The sequence below is a fragment of the Rosa chinensis genome, chromosome 1 (assembly GCF_002994745.2).
Source record: "Rosa chinensis cultivar Old Blush chromosome 1, RchiOBHm-V2, whole genome shotgun sequence".
Taxonomy (NCBI): Eukaryota; Viridiplantae; Streptophyta; class Magnoliopsida; order Rosales; family Rosaceae; genus Rosa; species Rosa chinensis.
In genome coordinates this window covers 7,724,738-7,748,559 of record NC_037088.1, presented here as the reverse complement: position 1 = coordinate 7,748,559, position 23,822 = coordinate 7,724,738, and the positions used below count along the sequence as shown (strand labels likewise).

The window sequence follows — 23,822 nt, the reverse complement described above, 5'->3', positions numbered from 1 at the left end:
GGATGTATGTGCAGTTGTTCAGGTTCTTTACTGTTTTCCTTTTTCTGTTGGTGTATCATATGAGGAACTTATGTTTTTGAAAATTTGGACAGCTTATATCAAATAAATGATGTGGAAATTGTCACTTCTTTACCGCAGGAAAGCATGACAGTATCCTCAGCTTATACTCGGTCAAAAAATGTTGTTCAATACTGAAAAGCCAAAGAATGTATGTGCAGTTGTTCAAAAGCTGAGGTACAAGAGGGTCATGCTAGCATAAAATCATTGACCGCTGGTGCCTGGTGAGTCACATATTCTGTGCTTTTTGTTTACAGTACCAATAGTAACATTGTCACAATAGAATATCAGGACATGCATATGTTCATTCCTATTGGTGTGTCTATCCAAATCTTAAAACAAACCTGAAAGGTCCTTTGTCATTGATGTAAAATGGAGTTAAAAAAAATGTACATATTGCGGTCCACAAAATGCTTTGCAAAAGTCCTTTTCTACTCCGAGCTGATTCTTTCTTGTACAAAAAAGTTTAAAGCCAATCAATTTATTGATTTGCCCTTAAGGTGACCCCATTGGGATGTTCTGTTTTCCTTTATTAATCATAAGTTCATAACTGAGTACTTCTGCATTTATTTTTGTGCTTTGTGTGTGGTTTTTGACGTGCCCAGTAAGCTACTTTACTGAAGATATGATAGAAGTTTTATCTAATCACAAATTGTTTATCTTTTCATAGACAAAATCTGCTTAACATAATTCATGTCTATTTATAGTAGTTAGTGTGAAAGATTGCTTGCTGTGTCTTGATTACTTTACCTAAACTTATGCAAGATTCTTCTTGATAAATAAAAAAACATATTACTAAGATCAGTAGTACCGCTTACATACTAACTTGGCACTCATATCAGGAAAAAAAAAAACAACTTAAGTATCATTGAACAATCATCATAAAGAATTCACATGCAAACCCCAGTTTGGCCTTTACTTTCTTCACTTTCTGTGAATAATGTGGAATTCTTACTGAAGGAGATCAACGCCTGTTTATACCCTTGGCCGTGTTTTATAGTATCATGCACTAATGGATCGAGGCGCATAATATCACAGACCTCTGATGTGTTACCCAGCATGTTTGGTGTTTATACAGATACCAATATCATTTCTCAGTGTGTTCTTGCAAGTCTTCGTGCTCCTTATCAGTTGTATGTTTAATTGAGAGTAAAAATAGAATAGAAAAGAGTTGACAACTTGACAACTTTGGTGCTACGGTGACTTTCTGAGTGTATTGTGCAAGTAAAGGTTGTCATTGTACCATCAATACTGGTTTCAATTTTGTGTTCTCTCGGTCATTGTGGATCTGATCAAGTTTTATTTTGGCGGGTTTCTCTCTTTATGATGCAAAACAAGTTGGTTAGGATTAGGCTAGATCGGTAGTTCAATTCTCCAATCCATGTAACCAAAAATAGAATATATATAGATCAAGCTTTGCCTTTAGTATTTTAATCCTCTGTTATGGTTATGTTTGCATCTGTGTTTTATATCCAATTTCTATGAAAATCTTTACAAGTCTTACGTGGGCTGGGTTGGTTTGCTCATCAGTTCGATCCTAGTCGGTCGCAACGTAATTTAGCAATGCGTGTTTCTCTCCATTCAGATATGTATGAACAAATGCATTGTGAGATGTTTGTCACCAATAAAATTTTATTGCTTCATTCTTGAGGTGTAACGTGAGTGTTTTACCATCAAAATAAGGACATTTCCATAGCTTTTTTGTTTTTTTTGGGTTTAGTAAACAAAGAAATTACAACAGAAAACCTCTGCTACAGCCAAGACCTAATTTATCAAAATTAAAAGCATTAGAGGTAGAAAGAGGAAGAGAATCGTTCCAAACTTGAGCATTTGAACCGTGTCTGCAATTGCTTCTGCCAAGAAATAGACTTGGGCTGGGTTCGGTACGGTACCGGACCTTCAAGTCCAAAACCGTCTACCGTACCAAAACTTATTGGTACACAAAATGAAGTACCACTACCGGCCACAAAAGTCGGTATACCGACTTCTCGGTATTGGTTGGTATCGGTTGGTAGCGGTTGGTTGGGCCTCCAACCGAGTTTAAGATTGGGCCAACTTTCAGCTACGGCCCAAATGAAAATTTTAAATCCCTAACCTGTCAACAACTAAATAACTGAAAGCAAAATAAAAAACAATCAAATAACATATCTGAATTTAAAGGCCCAGAGCCCCAGACCATTCGCAAATGTAAAACAATCAAAAAACGTATAACTCTCAGTCTCTCACTCTCTCACATCAACTTCAGTTCATCACTTACAGTTCATCTCATCATCAGTTCATCACTTCATAGTTCATATCATCACTTACAGTTCATCTCATCATCACTTCATATCATCACTTACAGTTCACACAAATGAATGAATCATACAATAACAAAGCGGACAATAGTTGAAAACAAAGTATTCAAACTTTCAAAGACTCAAATTTCATCTCTTTGTCACTTCGTACTTGCTTGTTGTGCTCCCTGCCTCACTCAAAGAGTCAAAGTTTCTGCAAATAAATTTTAGTTGAAAAGAATATATAAGAATGCTGGCAGTTCTGCAAATTCAATCAATGAAGAAGAATTTAGGCAGTTTTTGCAATTTCTAACGTTGAACAAGAAAGCTCACGATGTTGGCTGTTGCCTGCTATGCATTAGCTTGTGTAGAGCTGAGATTGGTCAATGTTGACTCCATTCCTTGATTAAAAGCATTTTCTGTAAAATAACAAAGACAAGGTTAAAAACAATATCATGATTCATAAAATAAGAAACAAAGTAACAAACAATATGAGTAGCTTACCCCTCTCAAGTTCCTCCAAAGAGTGATACATTTCAAGGTCATCGTCAGTGGGATCTTTGTAGAAGTTTGGGGGATCAGACTTTAACCAATCCGAACTGCAAACAAGGGCTTCCACCATTTTTGGTGTCAATGAAGCTCTAAAAGGATCCACCACTCTTGATCCCAAATTAAATGCATCCTCCGAAGGCACCGTTGAGCAAGGAACAGCAAAAACATCCTTTGCTAACTTTGATAGGATTGGATAGGTTAACTCATTGGCCTTCCACCACTTATGAATTTCAAAATTCTTTGCAAGGAGGCTAACATACCTATCCGATAAATACTGATCAACCTCATTTCGTATGCATTGTGACTGCTCTGCCATCCTCTCCCTTGCTATTTGCTTGCTGACTTCATCAAGATTCTCCAAGTCATCCCCTTCGAATCATAGATCTTCTCCCATGTACGGTTCAGCTTCGTTGCTTCCTTCATTGGCTTTGTATTCATCATACATCTTCAGCAAAATTTTCTTTAAGTCCCCTTGTATTGAATGAATTGTCTCGTAGCTTGCATTGACTTTTTGCATTGCTACTTTAGCCCACTGCAGCTTGTATCTTGGGTCAAGAACATTAGCTATCATGATTATCTTGTTCACTGATTCGAAGCTTCCCCAATATTTGTTGAACTTGGCCTTCATTGAAGTGGCAACCCCCTTCAAAATAGGGTCTTCTGCAATGATAGCCTTGTCAATCTCAGTTTGCAATGTAACCATTTCAACAAATAATATATTGGCAGTGATCTTCTTCCAAGCGCTCAGCTTCACAGTACCTTCATAAAACTTCTTCAAAAACAAACAAAATGCTTCTGCATTCCTCCAATCCTCACTAGATGGTGGTCCAACCCTGGGTTTGCCATTTCTGTCCATTTCTTCGAAATAAGCTTTAAAATTGCAGTCTTCTTCACCCATTCTGCCGAACACAGCTTCATACTTAAGTGCAGCTTCAAGCATGAGGTATGTGATGTTCCATCTTGTGACTACATCTAATGGAACATTGGCATTTGCCCTGCACTGTTCCAAAACAGCAAACTCCCTGAACTTGTCAAGACGACTTGATGAACTCCTAACATACTTGGCACAATTCCATATAGCAGCAATCCCATCTTGTAACTCCTTCAGACCATCCTTAACTATCAAATTTATAATGTGGCATGCACATCTTAAATGTAAAAACTCTCCCTCAAACATCAAAGTCTTGTAACTGGTCAACCTTCTCTTCATGTATGCCACAGCTAAGTCATTAGCACTAGCATTGTCTACTGTGATTGTAAACACTTTGGTGATCTCCCATTGCCTCAAACACTGCTCTACTACCCTTCCAATCTCCTCTTCTTTGTGACTAGTAATTGTACAAAAGTTGATGATCCTTTTGTGCAATTTCCAGTCACTATCCATGAAGTGGGCTGTTAGTACTAGGTAGTTTATATTTTGGATCGATGTCCAGGTGTCGGTGGTAATTGAGATCCGAGTTTCATTTGCCTTCAATTGACTCAACAAAACAGCCTTCTCAAAATTGTACTTATCTAGCACACCCTTGGCAGCCTGCTTTCTGTCATTCCAGGCCATTGAGGTTCTAACTCTTTGCAGAAAGCTTTGAATCCCTCCTTCTCCACGTGCCTAAAAGGGAGCTCATCCTTGATAATCATATCAATGCACCTATCATCACACCTCTTTTTGTTATACTTATGGTATGAGGCTCCTCCACTCACATTATCTCTATTCAACTTAGCCTGCTTAGGATCAGGTTCTGCATGTAATGGGTGAGTAGCACATTTCCTAGTATGTGCCCACATCGAGCTTGTCCCATTCTTTTTAGTATCACATAACACTCTGTCATTGCAATAATTGCAAGTACACCAACAAGTATCTATTAGGTCTGAGTTCGGGTGTTTACATCTAGTGAAATGTGCCCAAAGAGGGCTTTTGTTTGCAGGCTCTTTTCTTTTCTGCCCAGCAGTAGCTGCTCCATGGGATTGGGAGTTGGTAGGATCAGCTTCATCAACTGAACCTGAAGTTTGTCCTAAAGGTGGGAGTGTTTGTCCTAAAGGTGGTGGTGGTTGTCCTAAAGGTGGTTGTCCTAAAGGGGAATGATCCAAAGCTGCAGTACCCGTCACATGTATGCCAGAACTAATCGAAGGGCTTGAGCTACTAGTCTGACTCAAATTACCACTTTGAGTACCCATAGCTGCAGAAAAAAGAAACAAGTGGAACATACAAACATTATAAATTTATAATAGCTGCAGAAAAAAGAAACAAACATAGCATACAATGATACAAACATCAAACATTGTGATATTAATAGTTGCAGAAAAAAGAAACAAACATCAAACATTGTGATATTAATAGCTGCAGAAAAAAGAATCAAACAAAACAAACAAACATCAAACATTTTAATTGTTGCAGAAAAAAGAAACAAACATCAAACATTGTGATATTAATACAAACATCAAACATATATATAATATATAACATTTTCATCATCTAACTTTACAAATATATATCACTTTGAAACTGACCTGTTGGTCCAAACCGACCAACTGCAGTGCTCCTACGTTGCTCCAGTTCTAACTTCTAAGCCTTAATTGTAAGATTTCTTGAATTGTTGAGAACTTGAGATTGGAACACCTGAAAATTAATCAGAGCATGTTAGACCAAATAAGAAAAGCAACATATAAAGTAGGGAAACTCGGATCAGAATGAAATTGTAAATGCTGTGGTGCATGTAAAAATGTAAATGAGTCTTGGGTTACCATTTTCTAATTCATCTGTACTCCATTTAAAATGCTTTACAACTCTTACTCTCTTACTCAGATAAAAGCTCTTACAAAGAGAACAACACATAGTCATGAAAATTCAAACAGAGAATTATGCATATATCCAATTATACCTTCAATTGAATAGAGTCTTGCTTACAATTCAGAGTTCCACCATCGACAACCACAAACTTAGTCCTTCAACCCATTAACTTTGCCTTCTTCTCCCTCAAACTGTCAAACATCAAACTTAGTCCTCGCCTCCTCGCCTCCTCGGTGCTCCTGCTCCTCCAAGCACAAAAGAAAAACCATTAAAAGTGGCAAAACCCATAACAAATTGGTAAATCTCAAGATAATACATAACATATCCAAGATTGAATTGCTAAAATTGGGAAGATCGAAGTCTCGAACCTCAACTCAACAATCCAAAACAATTGAAGCTCCGAGCTCGTACTCACCAGCAGTACTACAACAATCGATCGATTTGATGTGAAATGAAATCGAATGGGTCGAACGCGATTCTTCGAACTGAGGCTCAGAAGTCAGAACCTCGCTCGAGTTCGAGAGAGAGAGAGAGACTGAGGGAGTGGTCGAGAGATGGACTGGGCCACTGAGGGATTAGGGATCGGATTAGGGATTAGGGTTTGCAGGTTGGACCAAGAGTTTGAGAGGCAGAGGCTCAAGTCAGATCTCGATCGGGTTCAAGAGAGAGAGAGACTGAGGGAGTGGTCGAGAGATGGACTGAGCCACTGAGGGATTAGGGATCGGAATCATCGGATTAGGGATAAGGGTTTGCCGGTTTGGACCAAGAGTATGAGAGGCAGAGGCTCAGGTCAGATCTCGATCGAGTTCGAGTTCGAGAGAGAGTGAGAGACGAGGTGAGTCGTCCAGACTCCAGAGACTGAGAGAGGGAATGAGGGATTATGGATTTAGGGTTTGGAAATTTTTCATCTAACGGTTGTTAGTTAATATGGAATAAAACAGAAGAAAATCAACGGTTATGATTGATTATATAATAAATATTTTAAATAATTAAATATTATATTAAATATATGGTACGGTACGGTATACCGTATTTTGTTAATATTCAGTACCGATACTGTACCAATTACAGTGTATCGGTACGGTATAACCGTACCAAACTTTCGGTAACCGATTTTGCTGGTAACTGAACCCCTTGGTTCTGGACGGACGCTGTTGGCTGGTTTGGATCGGTTGGATTTGCCAGCCCTAAAATAGACTAACATGCTTAAAATTGACATTGTGGAGCTTATTTGCAAGAAATGTAATATCCTTCATGATTAGTTTGATTCAAGCTATCTGGAGCCATGAAGAACAACAACATGTAAATCCTAAAAGCTAATGCCTCTGTTGTACGTAAGAGCATTTGATTGACTTGGATTTTTAGGAAGCAGCCAATATAAGATCTCCATTTCCATTTCGGAAAAATAAAACCCCCTGCACTCTGTTGATTCATTTTGACTAAGCCATCAAAGTTAAGTTAAATATAATCTTGTCTAGGAGTATTTCATCTCTCATTCCATTTAATCTACTTAATGTATTGATATATTAATGTACCTTTTACAATTCTGTCATTCAACTTGATATGTAAACATTAGAGGTGTAATTAAAAATAAAAAACTAAAAGTGATAGGTGAAATTGACAGTTCAAGGAAACGTTAGGGGACAATATGCTATATTTCCCAAGGGGTATGTAATAATTACAATTGAAAACTAAGGAACGAACCGGTAGAGTAGTACCCAAAACCCGAATAGAATCGAAGAACCGACTCTCAGAAGTTACAGAGCTTTCTCTCTCAGACCCAAATTTTCATAAACCCTAACCCCCGTCGCTCCCCAAAATCGTAGCTTCCCTACAAAACCCGCATTGCGAAACCCTAATTCGTCGCTCTCTTCGGCAATGACGAAGGCGTACGGAACAGGCGCGTACGATTTCAAGCGCCACCATGTTACCGAGTACCCGGTGGAGCTGAACCACCAGCTTGGAGAGAAGCCGGTGGAGGCTAAACCCGGCGCGGCGCTGCCGAGCTCGATAACGCGGTCGGAGATTCAGAGGGACCAGCTCACTATGATTGCCGCTGCCAATTGGTCCAAAGCCAGCGGGGAAGAAGGCGTTCGACGCGGAGCTGGTGAAGAAGATTTACTGTGGAATATGGTACTGGTATTCACATACTTCACATATCCAAGTTCCTTTTTTAATTTTATTAACAATACAGATGTGTATTAGTTTCTGGAAATATGATATCGTTTAAGAAAAGTCACAAATTGGTATTGTTTTTAAGTTTATATATTGGGATTTATACCTATTGGAAGTCTTATGATTTTTCTTTGTTATAAAAGCTGGACCTTTCAGAATTTGTGTCATACTTCTTTTTTTCCTTGTTTCAACATAAACATTGCTGTTGTTGCAGGTACTTGAGGCCACTTGTTGCTGATGTTGCTGTTGTTCCGAAATGCCACTTGAGTGCTTTGTATATACATGAAAAGGGAAAGCTCTTTACCCAACTTGTTGACTTGCTGCAGTTTTATGAAGGATTTGAGATTAATGATAATTTTGGGAAACAATTGACGGATCATGAAGTGCTCCAATCTCATTATGATCGCGTACAATCTTTTCAGCTGCTTGCTTTTACAAAGATTCCTAAGGTGTGTATATAAGCAGTCATAGAAAGAGACTCAATTTAAAAGAGTTCCTAAATTCGTAGAGGACATAGTTCCATGTTTTCTTTTATAGTATATTGTGCTCATGTCCTGATGTTTCTTTCCCTTTGTTCTTGCAGTTGCAACAGCTTGCATTGGTTCAATTGACAACCGAAATGATCTCTCTAAAAGATTGTCTGTACTTTCTCCTGAAGAATTGAAGGATTTGGTTTGTTCAAAGGTATGTGGAGAATATTGATTCACCTTTTTAAGGTGCTGTTGTTTGAAACCTCTGTTTTTTTTTTTCCCTTCTTCTTTTTGTTTTTCTTTGTAGAACTGTATTCACTATCCAGCATTGGTACATATTTTGTGTTCTTAGATTCTAATGAACGTCAAGAAAGCAAACTTCAACTAATGAATCGAAGAAAACATTGAATACAATACAGAGCATTGTATGAAAGTAAAACTGAAAACAGAGAGACGGGTGAGAGAAAAGGTGAAGCGGAAGTGATATGGTGGACGCGACTTAAGGAGGGGAGAAAAAGAGATAAAAACAAGGACAGGAAGAGAGGGGTTAGGTGTACAAGTAAGTATATGATGCTTAGCCTTATGATGGCAGGAAAGCTGAAGCCAACTGTTATGCAACAATCAGTATTTGGGGGCCTTCTTCTGGATTATCACAAGTTCATAGTGGTATGGACAATATAAGCTTCTTCTTCCCAAATGCGAAAAAACTATTTCACTCATTGCAGCGAACCAGTACCAATTTAATTTCTTTATATCTCGCATGTAGAGCTAATGAACTTTAATGTTTCCATATTATGCTGGACATAAATGATCTTTCTGTTAGTTGCTAATCAAAAATCGCAGTTTTTTCACTGAAGAAGTTCTGTCAAATCACCAGATCACATTGGATCATTCATTTCTGAATTATTATAATATGTTGCTATGGTTGATTTCCTGTCATACAATGATCTTTACAAAATTCTATGAAATTTAAAAGACATGTATGGAATATGACAAATGAAGGGGATTTTAGTAGATCAAAATGGCTGGTGTTCATGTTATGAGCTGTCTCTTCTCTGAGAACTGATATGTATTCGCTTCCATTTTTCATATTTAATTACTTTTCACTGAGAAGAAACATGGTCTGACTCTGCTCGATAGCTTGTTCAGGAGGAGCTAGCTAAGGTCAATGTGAAAGATTCTGTTCCATTTCCCCATTTCAAGTCGATGCAAAGTTTTTCCTTTACAGAAAAAAAAAATAGTAATAATTTCAGTTTCATTAGTCTTTTTACTATTGTCGATGATAGCCCATCCTTCCTTTTACCTGCTTCCAACATTCACTGACTATAGATTTGACACTAAAAGTAGTTATAAGTTTGAAAATTGATCATAGAGAACCTACAATATTTATTTAGTTCTTAATATTCTTTTTACATGTTCTGTTGCATAATAAACTACGATGCTGCATCTTTCCAGGTTACTTTGCTGTAAAGCAGGTTGACCAGTTATAGGCTGATATAATGCAGTTATAATAGATTCAAATGGTCTAGCCACTTCATTTATTGATAATCAAACAAAGGGAGACTAATAACTTCAATATAACAGATTTACTGAGTTCATGATGATTTAGTAATTTCAATAGGATTGAATATGAATATGAGTTCTATAAGCTTTCGGAACACGTACATGTATGGAATAAGAGGGAGGAGGATACATGGTATTCCTGGTAAAAAAGAAAAAGAAAAAAAGAAGGGCTAATGCATTTGCATAGACCTAAAATTTGATGTCCTGAATTACCTTTTCAATAGTTGGTGTGCATACTTGTTCCCATTTCTATCTATCCAAACCTTGAAAGAAACCTGAAAGATATTTTTCCTTTCCATGAAGTGTATGCAGTCTACAATATGCTGCCCGTACGTATGTAATTCATTACACAAAGCTGGCTCTTTATTGTCTGAACCTTTTGAAGCAAGCAATCGTTCCTAATTTTTCTGCAATTAATCACATCTGGCACCTCCTATGGAGTGCATTTCTCATGTCTTTTACCTTTACTTGATGGCCGGGCGGTCAATTTTTTTTGTTTGTCAGGATTTGTATGCATTATCCATTAACTGTTTTTTTTTTCTTGACAGATTATAGGGGCAACAACTACTAGTACACGTTTTGGAAAGCTGTTAGGAATGGAAAGCTCAAGAATCTTTGTCTTCCCTTCTCGTTCTGGTTTGATTTCAAGGTACTGTTCACTTATTCTAATTCTGCTGTACTCAGTGTACTTGAAATGGATTCCCTAATTAATCATAACAGATGAATGTGATTCAATATTGTGATTTATTCTTTTCTACTTTTTTGATCCTTTTGCAGTTGATTAGAGTAGTGCCTGAACAGAAGATTGTCACTATTTTCAGAATATGGTGGCGTTTTGCTTGATCTTGATACAAAGTTCATCTTCATGTATCATTTAATCTATTTATTTCTGTTGTAAAGAAATATTACTTGGTTCATGTAGAAACATATATTAAGTATTGAGACTTGATCTGGGATCCAACCAATCTCTGTCCCCTTGGGGCTTGGGCTACAGATAAGATATAATTAATCTGCAAAACAGTAAAGGGGTCTGGGTGTACACATGCTTCTTATCTACAGATAAGATATGTGGCCCACATGCTTCTTGTCCATCTTTGCTTCATTGGCTTTGCTGCATTATTGATGATGTTGGGAGTCTTAAAAGTCTAAAATCAAGTAGGAAAGATTCCTAGATTACCCTGTCATGTACAATAATGCATAATATAATGGTTTGATCAAGTCTTAAATGACTGCCGCTGCCTTTCTCTCGTTGTTTTTGTCGTAACATGACCGATCGAACACAAAACAACAAGAATATGATGTTTTAATTGCAAAGCTTGCCATTCTCTCGTTGTTTTTCTCTCGCTGCCATTCTTGAATCTTCAACATTGCAAAGCTTTCACAAAACAATTCGATCTGCACTTGTTTTAATTGCTTTGCTTGCTCCTCGCTGAAACGAATAACTATGGCAGTGGGAGAGATCTTTCTTGCGGCATTCGTTCAGTTGCTGCTGGAGAGGTTAACGCCTCAGGAGATCCTGGGCTACTTTGGAAGCTTGGGAGGAGCTGGCAAAAAGCTGCAGAAATGGAGAGAGACACTTTCCGCAGTTGCAGCGGTGCTTTCCGATGCGGAGGAGAAGCAGCTGACGAGCAAGGCAGTGGATCTGTGGCTGAATGACCTGAAACACTTGGCTTATGATCTGGACGATCTACTCAACACCTTTTCTAATGAGATGTTAGAACGCGAGCAGCTCAAGCTTCACCAAACTGGCACAAGCAAGGTACGAGGCTTCTTTACCAAAGTTCCTCACAAAGTTAAATTCAACTTCAATATGAACTCCGAAATAGACGAGATTGCTAATCGCTTGCAAGACATATTTGACCGGAAAGAGAAACTCGGTTTGAAATATATTGAGCAAACCTCTACGTCAACATCGTCATCAAAAAGGACACCAAGTTCGCCTGTGTTGGATGGATCTGTGGTTGGGAGAGATGAAGACGCAGGAAAGATTGTGGAATTGTTGTCCAGAAATCCTGATCCTTCTTCTCCCACAAATTATCAAGTTGTTGCCATTGTTGGTATGGGTGGACTCGGCAAGACAACGCTTGCGGGACGTGTCTTCAATGATGTAGTTGCAATGAAACAGTTTAGTCTCAAGATCTGGGTTTCAGTATCCGATAACTTTGATCTTCAAACGGTGACGAGAGCTATTTTTAGGGAAGTTACATCTCGGCCTTGTGATATGGATGAGTTCAGTCGACTTCAACATAATCTGAGCAAGGAGATCGATGGTAAAAAGTTTTTGATTGTTTTAGATGATGTCTGGAGCACATGTGATTATGATTTATGGAGAAGCCTGCAAGCTCCCCTCCGTGGCGGAGCCAAGGGAAGTAAGATAATGGTGACAACACGTGACGAAAAAGTTGCAATATTGATGGGAGCCCCAGCCGGTGATGTTTATCATTTAAAGACTCTATCAGAAGAAGATTGTTTGCAAGTATTTGAGCAGCATGTTAGCAATGACAGGCCACCGAATTTTGAGTTGCTTAAGGAGAAAATTGTTACGAATTGCAATGGATTGCCATTGGCTGCAAAAACTCTTGGTGGTGTTTTACGTTGTGAAGAAACTGGCAAGTGGGAGGAAATACTGAATGACAAATTATGGAGTATGTCAGACAGGAGTAAGATACTCCCAGTACTCAGATTGAGTTATCATTATCTCCCTTCACCTTTGAAGAGGTGCTTTGCCTATTGCTCAATACTTCCCAATGACTATGAATTTGGGAAAACCCAATTAATCCTTCTGTGGATGGCAGAGGGTTTCCTTGAGCAAAGTCAGCAAACAGAAGGGACTAAAGGAATGGAAGATATCGGTGACGAATATTTTGGGGAGCTATTGTCTCGGTCATTATTTCAAACCTCGGGCAAAAACAGTTCATGCTATGTAATGCATGACCTTGTTGGTGATTTGGCACGATGGGCTGCTGCAGACACATTTTGCAGATTGGAGGATAAACTGCATGGTAGATGTTCTCCAAACACTCGTCATCTGAGTTACATTTCTGCTAAGTTTGATGGGGAAAAAAGATTTGAGACATTTTCTGAAGCAAAAGGCTTGCGGACTTTCCTACCACTTCCCGTTTCCGGTGGTTATGAGAATTATCTGACTCGTTATGCTACTTCTGATTTATTGCCACAATTGAAATACTTGCGGGTGCTCTCCTTCAGTGGCTATAAACTGACCGAGGTGCCAAATTCCGTAGGTAAGTTGAGACATCTACGGTACCTTGATCTTTCTCACACATTAATAACGTGTTTGCCTGAGTCAACATGCATGCTTTACAACTTACAGACGTTAATATTAGAGAATTGTTCAAAATTGAAGACACTACCTTCAAACATGAGCAATTTATCTAATTTACGTCATCTCAACAATTCAAACATGCCTTCATTGGAAGAAATGCCTCCCAAAGTAAGTCGGTTCACTCATCTGCGAACTTTGCCTAATTTTGTGGTGGGGAAAGGTAGTGCATCAGGGATTGGAGAGATACAGTCATTGCATCTTCGTGGGACCTTGAGTGTTGGAAGATTGGAAAATGTGATTGATGTTGGGGATGCGAAGACGGCTCAAATAATGAACAAGGAAGGGCTGGAAATCTTGCAATTGGAATGGAGCGGCACAAGCGAGAAGGAGTTGGAGGTGCTGTGCGGTTTAGAACCTCATAAAAAGCTTAAGGAGCTGACCATCAAGGGCTACAATGGTTTCGAATTTTCAAAATGGATTGGACATCCTTCATTCTCTGATATGAAGTCTGTGAAATTGGAGAATTGTAAAAACTGTCGATTCTTACCTCCTCTTGGCCAATTACCTTTCCTGAAAAATCTTCAGATACAAGGACTGGTCAATGTTGAAAGTGTGGGTGCTGAGTTTTATGGAGAGTGCAGCTTGCCTTTTCCAGTGTTGGAAGACCTGACGTTCCAGGACATGCAAAATTGGAAGGAGTGGCTTCCTTGCAAAAGAGATGAAGAAATTCGAGTTTTCCCATGCATGGAAAAGCTTTCCATCCTTGGTTGCCCCAAATTGAAAGATTGGTTGCCCAAGAGCATGGATTCATTATCAGAGCTGTATATTGCTGCATGTGAAGAGTTAGTGGTTTCAATTGCCAATTATAAACATCTTCGTGGGCTGTTCATCTGCGGTTGTAAGGTGGTGGACCGAAGTGGAGTTAAGTTTGAGCTATTGGAGCATATGTGGCTTGCAAGTATTTCAGAGTTCAGACTCGAAATAGACGGGTTCATCAGAGGATTGCCAAAGCTTCAAAATTTGCGGATTACTGGTTGTGAAGAGTTGACATGTTTATGGGAGAATGAGGATAGATGGCTGCAGCCTCGAATTTCTAATATTATTGGAGGCAACATATCTGACTCCCCCTCTCACTTTATTCAAGAGCTAAGAGCACTCAAGGAACTTGTGCTAACTGGATGCTCAAATCTAATTTCTTTTCCAGAAGTTGGTTGGCCACCTTGTCTTGAAAATGTAAAGATGGAGTCGTGTAATTCTTTGACATATTTCGTAAGGTATCAAGTACCGCCAAGCATAAGAAGAATAGAGATAGCAAAATGTCAAAATTTGAAACTACTGGTGAAGGATGCTTGGGAGCTAGAGGGTTGTCTGGAGTGGTTGGAGATAAAAGAGTGTGCATCTTTGACATCCTTATCAGGCAAAGGAGGCCGACTACCCAGAACCCTCAAATTTGTTAGAATAAGTGACTGTGAACGATTGGAGTCAATAATCAAAACATTCCACGAGGGCACTTGTCTTGATGCTCTTACGATAGAGAGGTGTGCAAATCTCAAATCCTTACCAGAGGGGCTATGCCATCTCTCCGCTCTTCGCATGTTATGGGTAGAGGAATGTGGAAGTCTCGTTTCCTTCCCAAGCGGAGGGTTGCCATCCAGCCTGATATGCTTGTCTATCTGCAGTTGTGCTCAATTGGAAGCCCTCCCCAGAGGCTATGTGGACAACCTCAGCTCTCTTCAGATTTTGTTGTTGAGATGCTGGGGAGGTTTGGCATCCATTCTAGAAGAGGGTTTCCCACCCAACCTAATTGATCTGGAAATTGGCCCTCTCTCAGAGTGCGGGCTTCACCACTTGGGCAGACTCACCTCTCTTGAAACCTTTTCTATCTTCTGTGTAGATCCAGATGTGGTGTCCTTTCCGCCAAAGGAGGTGCTGCTCCCTAAATCTCTCATTAAACTCGACATTGCAGGCTTCCCAAATCTGAAGCGCCTGTCATCATCTTTTCAATCACTCACCTCTCTTGAATCCCTTTCCATTATGTATTGTCCGAAGCTAGCATCTATTATTCCAGAACAAGAGGATCATCTGCCTCTTTCACTTACACAGCTTCGCATCCGTGAGGGCTGTCCGCTGCTCACAAAGAAATACCAACCAGGTAAAGGACGACTCTGGCCCAAACAAATTGCCCACATCCCTTACGTTTATGTTGGAGGCTGCGATGACGAAGCCGAAGCCGAAGCCGACCGCCGGGCATAGATATCAAGTACGTCAACTTTTACCTATTTTCCGATTTCATTGTATCTCATTGTACTTGCACTGATTGCCAATTGAAGACCTTGAACCCTAACACTATGACGCGGCTAGTCAATCCTTACTCTAAGTTCTCTGCTCATGCTTCATCTGTTAAGTTTCTGTTTGTGAATGTTTTGCAGACTATAGAGCCGCAAGAAGTACAAGGTTGAGCAATGGACCAGCTCAAGATTCTTGATCCACGCACCCTTCTAATTCTGCATTAAGGTACTGGCTCATACCACTTCAAATCTCTTCCCTTACACCGAGCTGGCACTTTCCTGCCTTGGAGCTTCGAGGCCTCTGCTGGCCTGGCTGGATGTTAACCCTTACTGGCTAAGCGATCCGATCAATCTTATCTATGAACTGCTCATGAATCTTGTTTTGCATTTTGCAGTGCAGCAGCAAGTAAAAGGTGGAGAAAGTTGTTTGCAATGAGAGCACCTCAAGATTTTTGATCTGGGCTTCTAGTTCTGGTTCAAGGTACTGTCCACTTAAGTAATTCCAATTACGGTGCATTGATATGCATTCTGTCAGCTTCTTCGAGCACGGTTGTGGGAACAGAGCAGGCTTCAGAACTAAAGGAGCAAATTTTTTGGTAAAATCAATCTTCCATTATTTCTTTTCTTGTCAGTGACAAATAGAGTGAAATTGAGATTGAGTGTACTTTTTTTGTATTTGGTGTTCTCTGCTGGAGAACAAGAAGATGGAAGAGATATCGTTGTGATATTCATATGCAGTTTTTTTTGTGGTTAGGGTTTTTTTTTCTTTAATTGTGTTTTGCATTTGATGGATTGTGATGTATATTCTAGATGTATGTCTCTGAGTTGCTCAAATATGGGCCCGGAATGCACACCTTTTATTTCACTTGCAAATCCAGTGCTATAAAATCCCAAACAAACAGCAACCTTAGGACTTTTAAAAATAGTGTATTAGCATCTAAATTCTATACTCTAAATCCCTATCTCCTTCTGAACCGTAGAATCCTTAGGAACAGTGTTCTTACTGTTTTGTCCCCCATAGCTGCTGTGCTGTCTGTGTCGCGCTATTTGGCCTGCTGTTTGCTTGCAACCGCATCTATCCGTCTGTTTCAGTTTTGGAGATATAGATGAGGCCCTCTTTAAAATGGTCCCAAACAAAGCTACGCTTTATACCTGATTTTTCAGAAGGAGCCTCACCTACAGATGCTGCGGCTTCACTTCCAGAAGGTTGACTTGCAGCAGGTTCACTTACAACTTCATGTTGGCTTGCAGCTTCGAGCAGTGGAGGAGAAGCCGGTGATGTGGCTGTTGAAGAATCCTCAAGACCAGAAGCACCTGGTCGAGGTCGAGCAGTTTTCTTCTCCCTAGCCATCAGCTTCTTGAAGGTAGAAAACTATAGACTACAAAACAAAATTCAGGATTTGCAAAATTCAGAAAACTATAACTCGAAGAGCATGATTATCTGTAATAAGCCAATTATACTAATATTCTGTGAGAGATCAGGCACTGATTAGTAAAGCATTTCTTCTCAAACTAACAAATAAATTAAAACACTCCTTAGTACAGTAGTAGAAAAGCACTAGATTTGGTAATTTTCTTCTGTAAGGAAAGATGGGCCTGGATATTGGTATGCCTTTGCAGAACTCTCTAGTCTTTTTCTGCTGCAAAAAATAGGGCACCTTTGTGAAGCTACTGTTAGGTATCAACTGCATGCAAAGGCATTCCATGTCCTTTTTGTCAAATACTGATTGGTATTAGCCTAGTCTATCTTGGAACTGATATGGGACACAAGTATCTTGATATATTCAAGAATATCATCAAGCGTGTATTATTAGTCTCTAAAGTAGTGTTTGATATTGAACAGCTGAAACTGAGCTTGTAGAGGCAGGTCAGATATGCTTTCAGCTTGATAAGAGCGGTTTTTGATGTTAATGATTCTACAACTACTATACTGTCTTGCATTTGATGTTTTTCATGTAGAAAGTCCAAATAATTGGTGTCTACTTTGGTAAGAAAAGAAGAAAAGAAAGAGGTTCTTGTTCCAAATGCTTAAATTCCATTGTTTGACCTTTAATATTTCCCTGTACTTTGAGCTCTACCCTACCAGCCTCCTCATAATTCGTTCTATTATCTTTTCTGCTAAGCAGTCACCTCGCTCTTTTCTCTGTTCCTTGCATTTTTCTTTTTCCACAACAACATTGCTCGAAAACTGACACACATAAACACACACAAAACAGTGATCGAGGTTGTGATCAAGACACTGTAGACACAGACATTGATTTTTACATTAAAACACAGAAATCAAATGCCACCTCCTCCATGACCCCACCTGCATTATTCTCTTCACTTCAAAACCCCAAATGCTCTTCTAATTCTTGTTCTACATTTAGAGAGTGCAATTTGGATTCTACATTTAGAAGCACAACAACATTGAAGCATCTGAGTTCTTGCTTAACTCACTCTCCAACTCTAAAAATCCAATTGTTAAGCGTAAGTATCAAAATTTCACAAAACCCACTGACCCAATCGAACAAATTTCACAAAACCCACTGACCCAATCGATCTTCACGAACTCAACTGTAATCTCACAAACCCAATCGAACAAATTGAACTCCTAATCGGCTAATCCTACACATGTAATCTCACAATCCCAATCAAACAAATCAAAATTGCAAAACCATCGGCAATGAAATCGAAGTTTGTCTATAAAGTATAAATTACAAAACTGTAAGAAACTAAGAATCCATGGCTTACATTTGCAGTCTTATGTGTTTGAAGCAAGACTCGAAACCACGGCGAAGCTGACGACGGAGAAACCACTTCCCCGAGCTGACGACTGGACCAGGAAGGCAATCTCGGTGGTGTCTCGGTGACCAGGAAGGCAGGAACTTTGGGAAATTGGGAATGGGTCGGTGTCTCGGTGATGCTTATGAGCTGAATTGATGGAGCCTGGAGGAGTGGAGGTGAATTGCAGAAATGGGAACACCCTCAGTCGGTGAAGTAGTGAAGGAAAGGTGGAGAGTGGAGACTCGCGACTTCGAGAGGAATGAGTTTAGGGTTTAGGTCAAAAACGGAAAAACCGATTGAAAAATAAGGAAAATAAAATAAGTTTTAATACATCGGGACGGGTCGGGCCTTTGAGGGATTTCTTTGAACCAAACCGAAACCCGTCCCGTTAAAACGGGACGGGATGGGACGGGCCCAAATAGTAAAATTTGAAGTTTCAAAACCGTCCCGTCCCGACAGTTTTCGGTACGGGCCCGGGTCGGGTTCGGGATTCCGGGTTGAAGTGCCCACCCCTAGATGAGGGATAGAAAGAGAGCGATAGAAAGAGAGAGATATAGATTAAAGCAGCCCCAGTTGAAAGTTGAAGAATCTCTTCTTTGAAATTTGATAGATTTATCTCCCAATTGTCCCATCGGTTTGACCGATTTTGAGTCCTTCATCTTACTCTGAAGAATTTGAAGAAGGATAATCACCCAGACACTCAGATCGTTTTAACTTCATATGACAAAACACTGTATCGATTGGAGTCTTTGAAGTTATTCACAGTCCAAGTTTTGAGGTATTCTTTCTCTTCTTCGCATTGCTGCCTTTTGTGGATGTATGTGATCTGCTTCAAAACCTAGCATCAATTTGATCTGAATTGGATCCTTCTGCTTTAAATTTGGGATCTTTAATACTTGTTTCGGCTTTGGATAGTTAGAAATTTGGGATCTGTTTTGCTGTTCATATATCTATCTGTCTGCATTTATGTACATTTGAGGACAATGAATATTTGGTGTGGATACATGTCTGTACTTATACAAGTATTTGGAATATGGACTCTCATTTTGTTTCTCAAGACTGAAATTTGCTTTCTATTATTTCAGGGAAACAGTGCGGAGAGTTTGAGAATTAGTTCAGTTTGGGGCATTTTCAAGAAGCGAAGAGACTTAGTATTGCAAATTTCAGGTCTTCTATTCTCTTCATTGTTTTGAATTTTCTGTGTTTGTTTATTTTGCTCAGATGTTGCGGGACTTTTATTTCTTCATTGATTATTGTTGTGGTTAGTATTTATCTTTCTTTATCTGTCTTTAGGCTTTGAAAGTCTGATCTGTGGTTTTCTCTGTAATTGGTGCTTGGGGCTTGCATGTATTCTAGAAATGGGAAAAGGCAGGCTGTTTTGACAATCTTACAGGGAGGGGTTTGGACAGGAAGCAAAGAGAAAAGGTTTGGTTTTGAATTTGATTCACCTTTTTTGTTGTTTAGTGATTGGTAATGTGTTTGTCCATGGCTTTTTTTTTTTTTTCCTTTTTGGTTACTGAATTTTCGGGTTCATATCATCAGCTTGAATGAAAGGAAATTTGGTGTCAAAGTTTGATTTATATGGAATTGGTTGAGGTTGATGAAATATAATGCCTTTTTTGATTTGTTTATTTATTTATTTATTTTTCACTGTCTTTATTGCTTTTGGTTTTTCACTAACCAAGCTCTACCCCAGAAGCAATGCTCCCCATTACCACTGCCAACCTGCAAGATTGGAAAAAGTGTGGTTTGGGACATGTGGTGTATTCTGAGAAAAGGACAATGCTAAATAGTCCACATTTTTGTGTTCCATATTTAGGGTTTAGGATCTGTTCTTATGTAAACTCCTTTGGGTTCACAAATGGATTTTATATCTAGCAGCACCATATGAGAAACAAATAATTCTTCTCTGATTCTAGGATCCTTGGTGCTATTGTTTGTCTTCTAAAATACGATAAATCAGAAGATCAAGCTGAGGGTAGACTAAGTAAAAGAAAAGTCTAAGCCATGAATTTAAGTTCTGGATAGGTTGCTCGCATATTGTTTTGTTTGCCTAAAGCTGTAGGAGTATTCATTGTTGATCCAGCTGTTGTACTTGAATTCAGGAAAGAAATTCAGACTTTGGTTTAGAGTCAGTATAGATGTGCAATCTGTTTAGGGTCCAATAGACAGTTGCTACAATGTAGAAATGGCCTTGAAGTTGCAAAATTGGGTCAATAATTTGTCTCTAAGAACACTTCAATCGTACTGAACATTATGTGGTTTTAACCTTCAGTGATTTTATATCTAACAACACCATGTGACAAACAAAGAATTCTTCTCTGATTCTTGGCTGAGATGATGAGTCGTGGTTGTTGATTTTTGGATAGGCAGAACCCTCGGTTCCTGGTGCTACAGTTTGTCTTCTAAAATATAATAAAAGTTTTGAACTAGGTAATAGTAAAAGCTATGCCATGAATCTAAATTCTTGACAAGTTAAGTATTTGGAAATGCACAGTAATTTTGTAATCTGTGTGCTATACCATAAAGTTCATAGACATTTTCTTCTCATTTTAATGCCGACTATGATGTTGCTAATGTTCAATTGAAATTGTTAAAACTAATGACTGCCAAAATATTAATTTGCTTTCTGTAAAACTAATACCAGAGTTGATCTGTAATAAACTAATAACAGTTTAATCATAGTAAAATACCCAGAGAGATATCTCCTGTTTTATGTTATACAGATGACGTTGAGGCATTTGAGATATTATGTATTTATGTCACAGTTTCCAAATTCTCTTATGCTGCAAATGAGAACAAACATAATGATGGCTGGTGATGACATTATGGAGAAATTGGAAACAATACGTTGTTAATTGAAGATGATACCATGATATCATCCTATCTGGAATCAATGTTTAGATATTTGGTAAAAAAACATTGATATTGTGGTGGCTTTTGATATATATCTCTTCTAGATCTTTGCTTTCTGTTTGTTAATGTTTTCAATTTTACAATATCTAGGTTTCGAACAACAATTTGGAGGAAGGGAATTAGCTATTAGACAAGTAACACTGCTTTTCTGTTTTTCCGGTTCGGGATTTTGCTGCTTTTTCTTCAGAAGGAACAGAAGTTATAACCTTCTCATTGGTTTTGATAATTGTGAATCTTTCTAATTCTAGGTCAGGAATTGAAAGTTCAGTGTCCCTGTTTTTGTTATTTTATTGCTTTAATTCTACATCTGTGCCTGTTACATATAATCATTTTGTTATCTTGCCATTTTTAATCCCCCTACAGACTGCAGATCTTTGCTGTACTTGGATTTTCTTGAAGGCATCAAACCAACCATCATTACAGTATTACACAGATGTGCCACTTTGATCCAAGTGTCTAGGCCAATCAATCATTCTACTTTCTGCAGCTTCTGTCTTCAAGTGAGTCCATTTAGTAGTCTTGTCATCATCAGATTAACTTGACTACATTTTTTATTTATTTGAGGTTTTGAAAAGGAAAAGGAAATAATCGAACTCTTACTTATGAACTGGCTAGTCAATCTTAGGCATCCCGCACCTTCTGTTTAGAGCCTAGGATCCACTGTCTATTTTCAAACTATTGGATGTGTTATGATGTTCTTAAGATGTCTAGGAAACAGCTGCCTGTATAAGGATGAGAAAGCCATTTGGCGATGGACCACCTCGAGATCTTGTTTCTCTATTTTAAGGCTACAGTGCACTGTGTTATCCCAGTAGCCAATCTCTTTTCTTGTACTCGTCCAACAAAAATTATACGCACTAATTAACACTATTTTTAGTCATCATTATCATCAATACAAACTCATACAGACTTCACATGCAAATCCAAAGCTAATTTTTCCCTTCTTATTATTCTTAAGATCGTCTGTTGCATATGAAAACCGGGTGCTGGAGCTGAAGGGGCCACTTGAACTCTTAAAGGGCGTTAGAGCAGAAGAATGTACGTGCAGTTGTTCAGGTTCTTTACTAGTTTCCTTTTTCTGTTGTATCATATAAATAACGTATGTTTCTGAAATTTTGGATGTCTTACGTCAAATAAATGATGTGGAAAATGTCACTTCATTACTGCAGGAAAGCATGATACTACCCTCATCTTAGCTGTATTTATAATTAGTCGGTCAAAAAATGCTATTCAATGCAGAAAAGCCGAAGAATGTATGTGCAACTGTTCAAGAGCTGGGGTACAAGACGGTCATGCTAGCATAAAATCATTGGCTGCCAGTAAGTCACATATTCTGTAATTTTTGTTTAGAGTACCAATAATAACATTGTCACAGTAGAATATCAAGGCCTCAATCATTTGTACATCTGTTTTTTTCCTATTGGTGTGTCTATCCAAATCTTAAAACAAACCTGAAAGGTCCTTTGTCCTTACGTAACATGGAATCAAGAGAAATGTACATATTGCAGTCCACAAAATGCTTTGCAAAACTCCTTTTCTACACCGAGCTGATTCTTTGTTGTACAAAAAAGTTTAAAGCCAATCAATTTATTGATTTACCCTTAAGGTGCCTCCATTGAGATATTCTGTTTTTCTTTATTAATCAGAAGTTCAGAACTGAGTACCTCTGTATTTCTTTTTGTGCTTTGTGTGTGGTTTATGACGTGCCTAGTAAGCTACTTTACTGAAGATATGACAGAAGTTTTATTGAATCACAAATTGTTTATCTTTTCATAGACAAAATCTGCTTAACCGTAGTTCTTGTCTATTTATAATAGTTAGTGTGAAAGATTGCTTGCTGTGTCAAGATTACCTTACCTAAACATATGCAGGATTTTTCTTCAAAAATAAAAATACTACTAAGATCAGTAATATCCCTTACATACTAACTTGGCACTCATATCAGGAAAAAAAATATATAACTTGGCACTGTTTGAGCCTTAAGTATCATTGAACAGTCATCCGAGAATTCACATGTGAACCCCAGTTTGGCCTTTACTTTCTCCACTTCCAGTGAATAATGTGGAATTCTTACTGCAGGAGAGCAACGCCTGAATACAACTTTGGCCGTGTTTTATAGTATCAGGCACTAATGGGGGAGCATAATACCAGAGACTTCTGATATGTCACCAAGCATGTTTGGTGTTTATAAAGATACTGATGTTGTTTCTCATGTTTCGTGCTCCTTAGCAGTTGTATGTTTAATTGAGAGTAAAAATAGAATAGAAAAGAGTTGACAACTTGACAACTTTGGTGCAAAGGTGACGCTCTGAGTGTATTGTGTAAGTAAAGGTTGTCATTGCACCATCAATAATGGATTCAATTTTTGTGTTCTCTCTGGTCTTTGTGGGTCTGATCCAGTTTTATTTGGTGGGTTTTCCTCTTTATGATGCAAAACAAGTCAGCTAGGATTAGGTTAGATCGGCAGTTCAATTCTCCATCAATGTAACCAAAATAGAATAATATATAGATTGTTTTAGAGAATCAGAAATTGAGGGAAAATTGATGTGCATTCTCATTGATAAAATGAGCCTCTTTATATAGAAGATTATAATGCATAGAATTTGAATCATACAAGGAAAGTAATTCAACATTGAATATGATTCTAAATTCTTCTAATTAAATTCTATTACCACTAGGTCAAATAACCTA

General features: G+C 38.5%; 2 protein-coding genes and 1 long non-coding RNA gene across 26 annotated transcripts; 2 read left to right on the top strand and 1 right to left on the bottom strand.

The window, feature by feature from the left end:
- On the top strand, positions 1–1,052 carry LOC121051901. The gene is made up of 3 exons (XR_005807415.1): positions 1–22; positions 139–281; positions 1,018–1,052. It is a non-coding gene; the product is annotated as an uncharacterized LOC121051901 (long non-coding RNA).
- Positions 1,053–3,261: 2,209 nt separating this feature from the next.
- LOC112199608 (zinc finger BED domain-containing protein RICESLEEPER 2-like) lies at positions 3,262–4,269 on the bottom strand. Its single transcript, XM_024340595.2, has one exon. The coding sequence runs from the start codon at positions 4,267–4,269 to the stop codon at positions 3,262–3,264; it is 1,008 nt and encodes a 335-aa protein (XP_024196363.2).
- A 3,092-nt stretch (positions 4,270–7,361) lies between these two features.
- On the top strand, positions 7,362–23,504 carry LOC112182808 (putative disease resistance protein At3g14460). 24 transcript variants are annotated; one of them, XM_040510354.1, is made up of 17 exons: positions 7,362–7,803; positions 8,060–8,294; positions 8,429–8,529; positions 8,668–8,981; positions 10,427–10,527; positions 11,330–15,421; positions 15,591–15,675; positions 15,845–16,045; positions 16,430–16,813; positions 18,191–18,993; positions 19,301–19,382; positions 19,572–19,640; positions 21,222–21,379; positions 21,495–21,631; positions 22,090–22,187; positions 22,301–22,450; positions 23,211–23,504. In XM_040510354.1, the coding sequence occupies exon 6, from the start codon at positions 11,590–11,592 to the stop codon at positions 15,412–15,414; it is 3,825 nt and encodes a 1,274-aa protein (XP_040366288.1). In that variant the 5' UTR covers positions 7,362–7,803; positions 8,060–8,294; positions 8,429–8,529; positions 8,668–8,981; positions 10,427–10,527; positions 11,330–11,589; the 3' UTR covers positions 15,415–15,421; positions 15,591–15,675; positions 15,845–16,045; positions 16,430–16,813; positions 18,191–18,993; positions 19,301–19,382; positions 19,572–19,640; positions 21,222–21,379; positions 21,495–21,631; positions 22,090–22,187; positions 22,301–22,450; positions 23,211–23,504. The 24 variants fall into 24 exon arrangements, with proteins under 24 accessions (XP_040366288.1, XP_040366238.1, XP_040366299.1 ...); XM_040510304.1 differs by having other exon boundaries at positions 10,656–15,421; XM_040510365.1 differs by lacking the exon at positions 8,668–8,981.
- Positions 23,505–23,822: the final 318 nt, after the last annotated feature.

Coding starts and splice junctions, on each gene's coding strand:
- LOC112199608 (XM_024340595.2), bottom strand. CDS start 4,269: ATGGATAGTGACTGGAAATTGCACAAAAGGATCATCAACTTTTGTACA.
- LOC112182808 (XM_040510327.1), top strand. CDS start 11,323: ATGGCAGTGGGAGAGATCTTTCTTGCGGCATTCGTTCAGTTGCTGCTG.